The sequence below is a fragment of the Miniopterus schreibersii genome (assembly GCF_964146895.1).
Source record: "Miniopterus schreibersii genome assembly, chromosome: 21".
In the NCBI taxonomy this organism is placed as follows: domain Eukaryota; kingdom Metazoa; phylum Chordata; class Mammalia; order Chiroptera; family Miniopteridae; genus Miniopterus; species Miniopterus schreibersii.
This window is the reverse complement of record NC_138123.1, coordinates 13,170,121-13,182,613: the sequence shown is the minus strand read 5'-3', so window position 1 is coordinate 13,182,613 and position 12,493 is coordinate 13,170,121. Positions and strand designations below refer to the sequence as shown.

Sequence of the window (12,493 nt, the reverse complement as noted above, 5' to 3'; positions counted from 1 at the left end):
TCAGCTCTGTCGCCAGGGCTTCTGCACGGCACACTCTCCACCTAGCAGGTCTCTCAGCGCTGAGGTGAAAAATTAATAAAAAGTCGAGATTTCTTCTCTGCTTGATTTATGAAGAACCTCAAAGAAAGGTCACAGTCAGTCCCTGGCACAGCCACAAGGGCATCCGCAGCCTTTTGACCCTGATACCCAGCGGTGATAGTCACCAAGTTGTGTTCCTGCTCAGAATCTGTTACGGCTTCACCGTGGGCCCGGGACAGAGGCGGAGTCTGTGGGCCGGAGACTCCCCCATGGCTGGCCCTCGGTGAGCACAGTCGCCGATGGTCCTGATAGCAGTGGGTTTGTATACAAACCCACCACAGCCCCGAGGCCAAGCTTTACAGGTGCCTGTAGCTCAGTGAAACGACTTTCAGTGAAACATGAAAACAGGAATTGTTGTTGCCAAGTAAGGCCAACATTTAAAGTAGCTTATTTCCTAAAACTTGCAGGTGAAGAAGTGTTGTCAGCTCCTTGAGTTGTCTTTGCCCCTGCTCCCCGTGTCATTGGCGGGCCTTGCTGCTAGGTGTTCGCACGCGTGCAGCAGTCCTTCCCTCGCCTGGGTCTGACCTTGTCCGAGTCCCGCCTCTACAGATCTCTGGTGGTCTCAGCAGAAGCAGGCAGGGTGGGAGTGGACTTGAGAGCATCGATGCGTGATGTGTGATAGACATGCTGGGATTTGCTGAAGGATCTGATGGTTGTGAATAAATGAAAGAAGGAAGGGCCAGACCACTTGGAAGGATCGGGCCTGACTCAATCCCAGTCCTTTGCTGGAGCTCCAGGTCTTGTCCATGTTCCCAGGCTGTGCAGAGGGGCCTGTATGAGCACGTACAAGAGACAGGGACACTTCCTCTGTTCTCTTCATATTTTGTCTCCCAGGCACCCCAAAGCACTCCTGTTTCCTCCACAGAGCGCCCGCCTCAATAGCCCCAGGCCTCGGAGCATGTGCTCATACTCCCATCTGCCTGTGGCCGCAGCTTCATGTAGACGGGCTCAGTGGGTCCACACTTAATCCTGGGAGCCCTAAATTACAGCCCAGGCTGGCTGAGGGACGGCACAGTCCTGCCACTGTGGCCCACACCCCCTGCTCTCCCCAGACCGCGCTGGCCCTGCAATTTGTCATCAAAGCATTTCCTTGATAAAGGCCTCGCCGCTCCTGTTATTAATCTCCGCGTACTGGCCCAGTTCATACGGCTGCGCTGATTATTTTCTGGTCAGCGACACCGTGGCAGTACTTTCGTGCTTCGTGCACAAATAACGAACCAAGACTTGAAAAGATTACCGTTTAATGCAAGATGAGTTATGGGAGGAATTAGAGATCAGGGACCAGGATTTTTTTTAGGTAAATTCTATCACTGGCCCACTTTGAGGAGAGTGGAAAGAGTTGTAGCGACCTCACCTGTCTGTAGCTTCTGAGTGTGGGTGAGAGTAATCATCTTCAGAAAGGAGCAAGTGCAGCCACATCGTGGAGACAGTGCAGGTTCAGCTCCCTGCCACCCAGTACCGTGGGCGTCGTCGCAGTACAGCGAGGCACAGGAGTTTGTGGTTTCCCGGTGCCTCTAGAAGTTGTGTTGACACTATACTGTAGTCAGCTAAGTGTGCAATAGCATTATGTCCAAAAAACATTTTAACCTTCATTAAAATGTACTTTATTGATAAAAACTGCTGACCGTCACCTGAGCCTGTGGAAGATGGTGCTGGTAGACTAGCTGGGCTCAGGGTCGCTCAGACCTTGGTTGTAGGAAATGCGTATCTGCACAGCGCGGAGACTGGAGGTGCACCTGTGCAGGACGAGTGTGAAGCTCCCTGCCCCTCTCTCTCCTCCAGATCGGGGATAAGAGCTGCTCCAGCCACTCCAGCAGCAACACGCTGTCCAGCAACACCTCCAGCAACAGTGACGACAAGCACTTTGGGTCTGGGGACCTGATGGACCCTGAGCTGCTGGGGCTGACCTACCTGAAAGGGGCGTCCACTGACAGCGGCATCGACACGGCCCCATGCATGCCCCCTGCGGGCCTGGGCCCCATGCACCTGGTGGGCAGCAGGTCCATGATCCACAGTCGGGCTGAGCCGTGGGCCGGCTCCGGCGACATCTCGGGGCCTGATGACGAGCAGGCGAAGATGTACGCTGTGCACAGCTACGCGCCCGCCTCTGCCAGTGGCGCTGCAGATGGCAGCATGGGCGACCTCAGCGAGATCTCCTCTCATTCCAGGTAAGAGCCTGCCGCTGCTGCTTAGCACCTGCAGAGGCCACCTGGGCCCAGGTGCTGCCACCTGTGGGGGTAGGGGAGGGGGGTGATGCCTGAAATAGAAGCAGTGTGCAGGTGAGATATGTTTTCACCTGTGTGCCCAGCTGTCTGACTTCAGATGAAGAGCTTGTTTCTAATTGTGAGATTTACACACTAATAAGCCACTTGTTTGTGCTTTTATTTTCTCTTTAAATTGGAGAGAAAAAGGAAAGATATTAATTGCTCTAGTCAGGCCACTTATCTCTCTCCCACAGTGCAATCTGTTGTCTCTGAATTTTAGAAGTGGTGCCCAGCTCAGCAGTGCTCAGGTTATAGTGAGCAGTCATTGGGGAAAAGGTAGGGGTGGCCCTGCAAGTCTGCACAAATGCTCCAGAAAGGCCCTTGCTGGGTGGTACTTGTCCCTGAGGCCCTTACTGGTCTTATACCAGCACATGTGTGCATATCCACTGTTGAGCTTCTAAGCACTAAAGACCAGCTAAATTTAAAGGATGCTATTCTAACTGTAGGTGTTTAACATGTAGCTATGAGCAGTCTTGACTATTTGATATCTTTCTATACCGTGACTTTAAAACTCATAATGTGTGATTCCCACCTTCAAGGACTAGTCAGAGAAATACATGTTCAGGTTTGGCTGTGGGCAGAATTTAACCACTGCCCGCCATCTACTACTGTCCTAGTCCTCTTGTCCGCAGTCTTTCCTAACTCAGTTCTGAGTTCCTGCCTGACGTTCCCCAGAACTCTTCTGAATGCTGGGGTCAGTCAGGTGAGCCGATAGTGGGAGGACCCCTCCAGGCTCTCAGGCCATGGTGGGGGTGTTTTCTCCAAGGATGGTGCTGAGGCAGGGTTCGCAGTAACAGGCCAGTGCTCCTCGGATCTCCCTTTCACACAGTCTATTATCATCTGTGTCATTCAAGGGCGTTTATGTTACAGGCTAAAGGAAACTCCACCCTGATTGGTTCACACAGCAAAGGCAGTGTTTGGCTCATGTAACTGAAACGTATAGAACTGTCGAGGTTCTGCTTGACCAAGCAGCTTAGATAGTCCCTCCATCCATAGGTTCCACATGATACCCCAAAACCTGTCTCTCCATCCATAAGTTCCACATGACACCCCAAAACCAGTTCATCCATAGTTTCCACGTGATGCCCCAAAACCTGTCTCTCCATCATAGTTTCCACATGATGCCCCAAAACTGGTCCTTCTATCCATAGGTTCCACATGACTCCCCCAAACCGGTCCCTCCATCCATAGGTTCCACATCACATCCCAAAACCGGTTCCTCCATCCATAGATTCCACATGACACCCCAAAACTGATCCCTCCATCCATAGGTTCCACATGACACCCCAAAACTGGTCTATCCATACATAGGTTCCACATGATGCCCCAAAACCCTGTGTTTAGCATCCTTCTGCCCCAGGCACGCAACTTGTACTTGAGCATCTTTAGCCCATGGGAGACGAGACACTGACACATCTCTGCCTCCTGCTGCTGGCTTTGCTCACAGAGGACGTGTAGAGCATGTGGCCATGAGTTTGGGGACGTGCCAGCACTGCTGAACTCTGATTATATTGCAGCTTTTGTCTGTTTTTCTCCTCAGCGGCTCACACCATTCAGGCAGCCCTTCTGCTCACTGTTCCAAAAATACGGGGTCTCTGGACACGTCCAAAGTCTACATCGTGTCTCACAGTGGTGGCCCGCCAGTCCCTGGGTCCATGTCCAAGTCCTACCACCGCCAAGGGGCAGTGAGCAAATATGTCATCGGCTGGAAGAAGTCGGAAGGTAGCCCCCCGCCTGAGGAGCCCGACGTGCCTGAATGTCAGGGGTAAGGCGGCTGGTGGTCTGTAGGCAGCCTCGTGCTAAGCAAATGTGTTTCCCCCCAACAGGATGTATTTTCTAAAAGCATAATCTGAAAACATCTCTGTAAAACTCTCTAAATGTAGGCATTTATATTTCTCTTTATAATTCTCTTTTTTTTGCATATGAAGTTAAAAGGAGTCCCTGTTCTCTGTACTTACATTCACAAAGCTGCCTGCAGTAGAAAAATCACTGTGATGGGCTACGGGTGGCATGGGCATCGAGTCCATGTATAAACAACTTCAAGGACTGTTTGAATTCCTGCAGAGTCCATGTGCTTCTTAAAGTTGCTGTTCACGTGACATCAGAAAAGAAAAAGGGTCTGACCCAATTCAGCAGGACCCCGACTTCCCTCCAGTGGTTAGGTTGGGGGGCAGGCAGAGAGGGGTGCTTGCTGTCTGTTTGAAAAGAGGAAAGACCAGAACTACTGGCACCTTATTTTATCACACGTGTGAAACTGCTGATGCCTCTTTGAAGAGAGTAGAGACCACATTTCCAGGCTGCAGAGCAAGGCTGCTCAGTCCTACTTAGCTGTTGGTTGCTTATTTTTAAAGGACAGCACTAAAAGCAAAACTCACGTGCACTAGGTTATGAGGTCCTGTGTTTGTCCGTGTCTTCGTGTCTTAAGAGTGCCACCAGGCGTGAGTGGGCCCGGGGCAGCCGTGCCTGTCAGAGCCATCGACTGGATTTTAAGCTTGTTAATGAACTAGCCACTTTTTCCCCTTAAAAAGGATCTACTTCGTAACCATAGCCAGCATTGATGCTGCCCTCTAAGTTAAAAATCACTTTAGTGCTAAAATTGAACATGGACTCTTTCTGGTAAAAAAAACCATCATGTCAGTAATTGCAAATGAGTTATTTAGAAAGTAATTTTATAGTAATAACTGCACTTTTTTAACATAAATGCAAATGTTCTAATGAAAATGATGGCATTTCTGTCTAATAGAGTCTCCTGCGTGCTTCCTAGAAACCCATCCCAAGCCTTTTAATTTCTGAGAAGTAGTTGTGGACGCCTTTGATACTGGTGGGAGCTCTGTGTTTTGGCAAAGGGCTCTCTCTTGAGGAGTCAGGAAAGGGGGAGAGAAGCCATCTGGACATTGTCCCTTGAGCCCCCCAGTATGTGTATTTAACACACTGGTTTGATTACCCTACTTTCAGTAACAGGCAGCATCCGGAAGACTGAGAAAGGGGTTTGCATCTCGGGAGGGCAGAGCACTTATTTCCCAGCAACTCGTGTGGTTAGTGTTGGGATTGAAACCAGCACCTCCGAGCCTCAGGCCAGGTCTCTTCATTGGGTTGGGCTCGGCCTGGCAGGAGTGGCAGGCACCCCGGGCCTTGTCCAGCCGAGGAAGGTGTTTCTAAAACAGAAAACACAAAGACGACTGTGTAACCACGGCCATCACACAGGACTGCACCCACTCTACTTGAAACTTGGTCAAAACAGTGTTTTACAAATCACTGGGACATATGCTTAGAGAAAGATCAGCCAAGTATAGTGTGTTTGTACCACTGTAAACTAGAGAACGTTAGTGTCCAGTTGAACACAAGATATAAAATCATTGTGCCCTCCAGAAATGTTCCGTAACTGAAATTGCCAGTTATTGTTTAAATCATATTGTAGGGCCCTCATTGATTGTTTTTTAATACTAAAACCTTATATTTTAAAATGCATCTGACAAGAGCTGCTCATTGATTTGCGTAGCCGAGTGTGGCCTTGGGTGTGCTGCAGGACTGACCCGTTTTCTCCTCTGTGGTCTCACCAACCGGAAAGCCTTCACCTCACTGTTGCAAAGATAGCGGGTCCCTAGACACGATACAGAGCTAGTTAAGTCCCAGCCCCTTTGCAGGCACACGGGTCTGAGGTAGGAGAAAAGGCGTAGGAGTCACCGATGGCCGTGTAGCGTCAGCAGCTCACAGGCACGTCACTGCATAGATTACACCGTCGATGATGAGAGGGTATCGCCAGGGTGTAGTTGCATATTTCCCAGTCTCTCCTGAAGCCCCCCCCCTTCAGTATTCTCTGTTTAAGTGGCTTTCTTGCCTAATTGGTCACCGCATCAGAAACTTAGGTTCTGCCCAAGATTCCTACCTTACACTGCACAGAGCCAGGGTGGCAGCTTAGCACAACATGTAATCCTTCCCGATTTGTCCCATGCCTGCTTCCAAGCCCATCTCATCCACCCTGACCTACACTTCTAGTAGCTCCGCTTTTACTGCCCTAGATGAGCATTCTGTCACAGGCCTCTGTGCCTCCATCCATGCAGTTCCTTCTGCCTAAATGCTGTTCCTGAATTTCTGAGCCAAGTTTCTGAATCCAGCACCCCCCTGAGCTGGGCCTTTCTCTGCACCCTGTCACAGCACTCTGACTTCTCACCCGTTTACCTGTGCTCCTACACACACACACACACACACGCATGCACACATGCACACACATGCACAAACACATATACACACACACCCCAGACTGGAGTCTTCCAGAGCATCTCACTTCTGTACTGGTGACGGCCACAAAGTAGACCCTGGGGACATACTTATTGACATGTCATCTGGCAGTTTTAGTAAAATTACTAATTTAGTAGGAAAGGCTATTCTTATTCAATCACATAGGAAACTAGAATAGCACCTTTTATTAGTAATTACAGTTCACCCTTGAGCAGCATGGGTTTGAACGGCACAGGTCCACTTATACCTGGATTTTTTTTAATAAATACGGTAAATGTATTTTTTTCCTCATGATCTTCTTAATAACATTTTTTTCCTCTGGTTTACTTTATTATAAGAAAACAATATATAGTGCATATAAATATATGTTAGTAAAGTTTTGGGAAAGTTAAAACTCTACATGAATTTTCGACTGCGTAGAGGGTTAGCAACCCCTATCCCTGCATTGTTCAAGGGTCACCTGTCTAGGTATTAGATTTTCATTCGGAGAGTTACTGATGGGACCTGGTCTTTTCCTTACATCTCTTCCAAAGCACATAGGGTCAGGAGCTGGGCGCTGCTTGATGCCCTCCCCAGCACACCTCTGTGAGCTCCCCTCTGGCTCTGTGCAGAGCCCCCCGGCTCGTGGGCTCGTCTTATGGCCCCCTTTCCCTGCCATGCCACTCCACAGGCCAGCCAAACCTTCAGTCATGTTCTAAACGTTTTAACAGCTGCTCTTCATGCCACTGTCTGCTCACGCCGTCAGTGCAGCTGGTGTCCAGGTCTGAGACGGCAGGACACCTGAGCCGCCTCAGGAACAAAGCAAAGCTGCAGAGATTTCCAGATAGATCATCGTGCGTTTTGAGCATGTCTGTGTGAGTTTCCTACTCCAGTAGTTTCCCAGTGAGCTGTCACAGTGACAGGATAGCCTTGCTTTGGAACTGGAGTCCTCTCAGTGACACAGCAGTGTCATGCAGGTCGCCGGCTGCTGCTGGCTGCCTGGCCCTGGATTCCCAGAGCTGAGGTGTCAGCCTCTGGCTGACGTTCACCTGGCTGACCCTGTTCATTCACTTTGTCCACAGGGGTGTTGCCTCGCTCAGATAGCATTTCCAGAGTGAACCTTTTAAAACTGTCTCCCAGCTCTCTCCCTGGAAAAAAGCTGAAAGGAGTAACTCAACTAGACAGCCCTTTGTTGTCCATAAATACATTTTTATACACTGATAATTAAGGGAGACAGCTGCTTTATTTATCCAAACAGCTTTGTGAAATTGCTGATAATAAACCATGCTTGGCACACGCCTGAACTGATTACTCCTAAACTCCGGGCCCCTGTGGGGGCTCTGCGTGCCCTGAGATGCGGGTGTGGCTGGCCGGCTCAGGTTTCTGAGGAGACAGGGGTGTCCTCAAAGGAGCATGATAATCTCTGATGAATTATTGAAACTGTTCCCTGGCACAGCTTAGGGAAGGAGAAGCGCAGCCTTATTTTAAGAGCTGGCTGTATCTTTTCTCATTCGGGGCTTGGGGGACCTGATTTGTGTCTGAATTATTCAGGAATCTAACTGCAATTGAGCTCATTTCACAGACGTGGGAATGAAGCGGATGCAGCAAATGCCAACGGACTGAACCACTAAGAGTCCTGCATTAGGCGTATGTCCTTGCTGAGCCCGGTTAGGGGGCTTTCATTCTTCCCTCTGCAGGCACTTGACAAACGGGCTGGCCACCCCTTCTCACCTCCCCTCTGCTCTCTCCAGCAGGCTGTACGCCGAGATGGACCTCATGTCCGCGGCAGCGCAGCGTCAGGCGGCGGTGGCAGATGCAGGCCCAGAAGCCCAGCACGTCCTGTCGAAAGAGGACTTCGCGAAATTGATGCTCCCCGACAGCCCCTTAGTGGAGGAGGGGAGAAGAAAGGTTAGTGGCTTCTGTGGGGCTTTGAAGTTTCTAGAAACTCTGAAGGAAGCTCTAAATGAGAGACGGGAGGGTCCCCAGAGTGCCTCTGCCTCTGTCACCTCACGATCCTCCCTACAGCTCTGGGCACGCTGGCCGCTTTCCGTGTTGACTGTCACTGAGAGAGCGAGCCTGGAGGCGAGCCGGGCCGCTGCCTCGCATGGACGGGAGGCTGCTGCCGGGCCCGGCCTCAGATCCCGGCTCCCGCAACAATCAGCCGCGTCTTTGTGCCGGTGATTTGGCTTCTCAGCCCAGTGTCCTCCACGCGAAGGAGGTGACAGTCAGTGCGCCACAGAGCTGTAGGAAAGACAGAGTGACATGGACAGAGCTCGTAAGGTACCTGGACGGAGCAGGGGACCAGAAACGGAAGCTGTTAAAATTCCCACCACCTGACCTTTGCTCCCAGCGCTCCACCCTCTGCTCCAGGCTCCTCCTAGACGGAACCCTATTTCTGAAGTGGACGGGGGTTAGACATGTTGCCTGCCGAGCGTCACACATGGGATGGAACTTGGACCTGACCGTGTGGGATAAAACTATGCAGGGGTCACAGGGGAGGCCGCGTGTCAGCCTCATAAGCCAGCCTCGTGTTCAAGGCACACCTTGGCTCCCAGTGCAACAGCCCCGCTGACGTCAGTTTTAGCTTCATTATTGTTATAGTCTCTTAAACACTGTTAAATAATAGACTATATTAGAAGGGACTTACAGGTAATTTAGCTCAATCTCCTCTTTTTCCAAGTAACTGAGGCCCTGCATGGTGAAAGGTGAAGTTCACGTAAATATTTGGTGGTATCCAGACCTTCTCCCTTCTAATCCAGCAAATGAAAAAAAGGCAAAAGAATCCAACATTACCACATTGACCAGGGTCAGGGTGAACACCAGGTCCTGGACTCTGCCTTCCCTGTAATAAAATAATGCTGCAATTAGCCTAATTGAGTTTCAGAGTAACGCTCTAATTAGACTCCAAGCGGCTTTAATCTGCTCGCCTGTAATCTTGTTGTGAAGCACCTGCTGGCCCTGGGGAGGGTCCCGAGGAACTCAGCCCCATGGCCTTTCTTTCTAACTTGGATCCAGCCGTGTGTGAGGTGCTGTGAGCTGGTGCAGACTGTCGCACACAAAGCACAAGTCTCTTTTCTGTTACTAAGAATGAGCTTCTCCTTGACACATGCGGGTTTTTCTTCTGAGACAAATCACCTGCCTTGCATGGTATAAATTTACGTCTGCACACATCCCAGCGCCACTCCTCAGTGGGACGGACTGACAGAGTGGAGGGACACGTACAGTAGGAGTATTTTTAGGTGTCTTGCTGCATTCCCAAGTGCAGTAGCCATTTCTGTATTTGTTTGATGCAAACATTCTGGCTTTTACTATTGTTCATGTGAAAGGAGTGCGGTTCGGTGTGCTGATGTAGCTGGAAATTCAGATTTGATTTTATTTTTTGAGTATTTGCTTCTTCAGTGAGAATTTTCCTTACCCTGTGTTTTAATACACAATGATTTTAATGATTCCCTTAAAGCTGGTTATGGTCGATGACGGAAATTAAGTTTTCAACAATTGTAATGGACTTTCATGAGCGACACTTTAAGTAGACAGTAATATGTCACTTTACCGACTCCATTTCTCTTGAGCCTGTTTGTATGGCCTAGAAGGCTACAGTGTTTAAAATTAGTTTTATTACTATTTAGATTAGATTGAACCTCACATGCAGTTGATCAGTGCAGAAATTGCCTAATATTAAACTGTAGTCATTTCAAATTAAAATCAGTCTGGCGCTCTGTGCGGTTTTGAATGACTTGCCTGGAATGACAACCTTTCCCTTTCCAGGCCCTGCCGTAGCTCCGGGGTGACGGAGGTTCCATTTAGCATTTCAGGATTAATAAAGCTGTGCGTGTCCAATTCATGACACTCTTCATACAGTGTCATGGGAAGGAAACACTGAAACCCCATAGTGCACCGGGGGCCTCAGGCCTTCGCCTGGTGACCACAAGCCTTTGCCAGGGCAGCCACGTGCCAGGCGCGTTCCTGAGCTGGTGCTCTGGCGCAGTCTCCATGCTGTTGACCCCACCACCTGAGTCACATCAAGTCCATGCCTGCAGCTCTGTAATGTCTGTTCTCTCCGTGTCCCCCGTTTGCACCCTAGTTTTCCTTCTATGGGAACCTGTCCCCACGACGCTCGCTGTACCGCACCCTCTCCGACGAGAGCATGTGCAGCAACCGGAGGGGCCCCTCCTTCGGCAGCTCCCGCAGCTCGGTTCTGGACCAGGCCCTGCCCAGCGACATCCTGTTCAGCAGCACCCCGCCGCACCCCAGCACCCTGCCCCCCCGGACCCAGCCCGCACCCGGCATGGGCAGCCTGCGCAGTAAGTGCGGGGCTCCAGCGCTCTGCCTGGGGCCTCGGTGGGCCCTCAGATTATCTCCTATGGAAGTTGGGGGAGGGTTATTTTTTAAACTATATGCCATTTGCTGGTCCGTTTTCTTTTTTTTTAATATGATAAAAGCCCCAGAGTGGACATTTTTTTAGGAGTTAAGCAATACTACCAATTTTGGAGAAAATTGGAAAACCTATATTGAACCTTTTTTTTTTAAATCCTTACCCAAGGGTATGTTTAGAGAGAGAAACATCAATTGGTTGCCTCCTATGTGTGCCTAAAATGGGAATTGAACCCACAACCCAGGCATGTTCCCTGACCGGGGATTGAACCCGAACCCGTAACTTTCGGTGCACAAGATGATGCTCCAACCAACTGAGCCTCCCAGCCAGTGCTAGACATTTCTATCAAGTAAAATAGTGACCGTTATGCCATATCTCAGTTATTACATTTGTAGAGAAAAAAATGTCTGAAACCTGGTTTTATAAAGAAATTTGTGGCACTGGGGGTGGTAGATTTCCTGTGGGCATTGAGCAGGGAGGAAAACTTGGTTTTCCCTCCTGTTTCTGTTTCTCCTGGACCTTCGATTCCTTGCAGTGTGCAGGGGGCAGGTGGGCGTCAGGAGCCCTGGGTTGGCCTGGCTTTCCACTCCGGCGGGCGTGTCCTGTCTCATCTCTTAGGTTCTCTGTCTGCTTTACTCCAGTTTACTGTTCATAGATTGACTGGATACTTCCTAAATGATACTCCTTAAAATCCTAAATTCTTTGATTTTTACATAACTTCAATTCCTCATTAACATGTCATTGTTTAACGGTTTTTATTACGGTAGCTTCATTTCCTTTTTTTATAGTTAATTTCTGTTGCATGGCAAGAATGGGGAATTAACCAGAAATGCATTCATTGTCAGGTTTTTTTTAATTTCATCATAGAAAGCATTATCTTTAAAACGAGTTTGAACTTTTTAGTGCACATAGACATCCCGGCTGAATGAAATAAAAGTCCTAATGATGTTTCTGGTGTTTAACATAATTGGAAATTAATCTTGTCGCATAAAATTCTTAATCTATTTCTTTAAGTGACATAATATCCTGCCTATTATGGAAGAGTCCATTTGCCTAAATTGAAGAAACCTTTAAACTTCTTGATAACCAAGTCAGACATATTCTAATCCCCTAATGTAAATGTTTTTCCTTTTTAATAAATAGGTAATTTTAATGTCCTCTTAAAAGCCTTTGTAAGCCTCAAGGGTCTCGTTGTCCTTGGGAGGACCTCAGCCTCCCACACTCACCTGGGTCCCTGTCCCCTTTTGTGTCAACTCAGGACAGAGCTTAGTCGTGCTTTGCTTCCCGTGGTTTGTGGTCATTCACCAGAGCCTCTGTGAGAAGCTGTCACTGAGAGTAGCTCACAGCCTGAAACTGGAACCCAGAAAGTTGAAATGTAGGTGCCAGTGCCCAGCAGATGTCTGGGAGACACACCAGGAGCATCTGAGGTTGCCCGGTTGTTTCTCTTACTCCCTCAGAGTCTCCGCTGTACATTAAAACTCGGAGCACAGGTTGGTTCTGTCGAATATTCTTGCACCGGGTGTTTAAAGAGCGGCGACACAGCAGAACTAGGCAAAACGCT

General features: G+C 49.3%; 1 protein-coding gene across 4 annotated transcripts in view; it reads left to right on the top strand.

Annotated features, from left to right (window-relative positions):
• SIPA1L2 (signal induced proliferation associated 1 like 2) overlaps nucleotides 1-12,493 on the top strand; it is an 85,553-nt gene that overhangs the window by 54,501 nt on the left and 18,559 nt on the right. For 2 of the 4 annotated variants that reach the window (XM_081124200.1, XM_081124198.1), the window contains exons 13-16: nucleotides 1,861-2,246; nucleotides 3,883-4,107; nucleotides 8,315-8,468; nucleotides 10,642-10,861. In XM_081124200.1, the coding sequence (XP_080980326.1) occupies nucleotides 1,861-2,246; nucleotides 3,883-4,107; nucleotides 8,315-8,468; nucleotides 10,642-10,861 (985 nt within the window). Of the gene's footprint in view, nucleotides 1-1,860; nucleotides 2,247-3,882; nucleotides 4,108-8,311; nucleotides 8,469-10,641; nucleotides 10,862-12,493 lie in introns of all 4 variants that reach the window. The other 2 variants (XM_081124199.1, XM_081124197.1) reach the window with 1 other exon arrangement.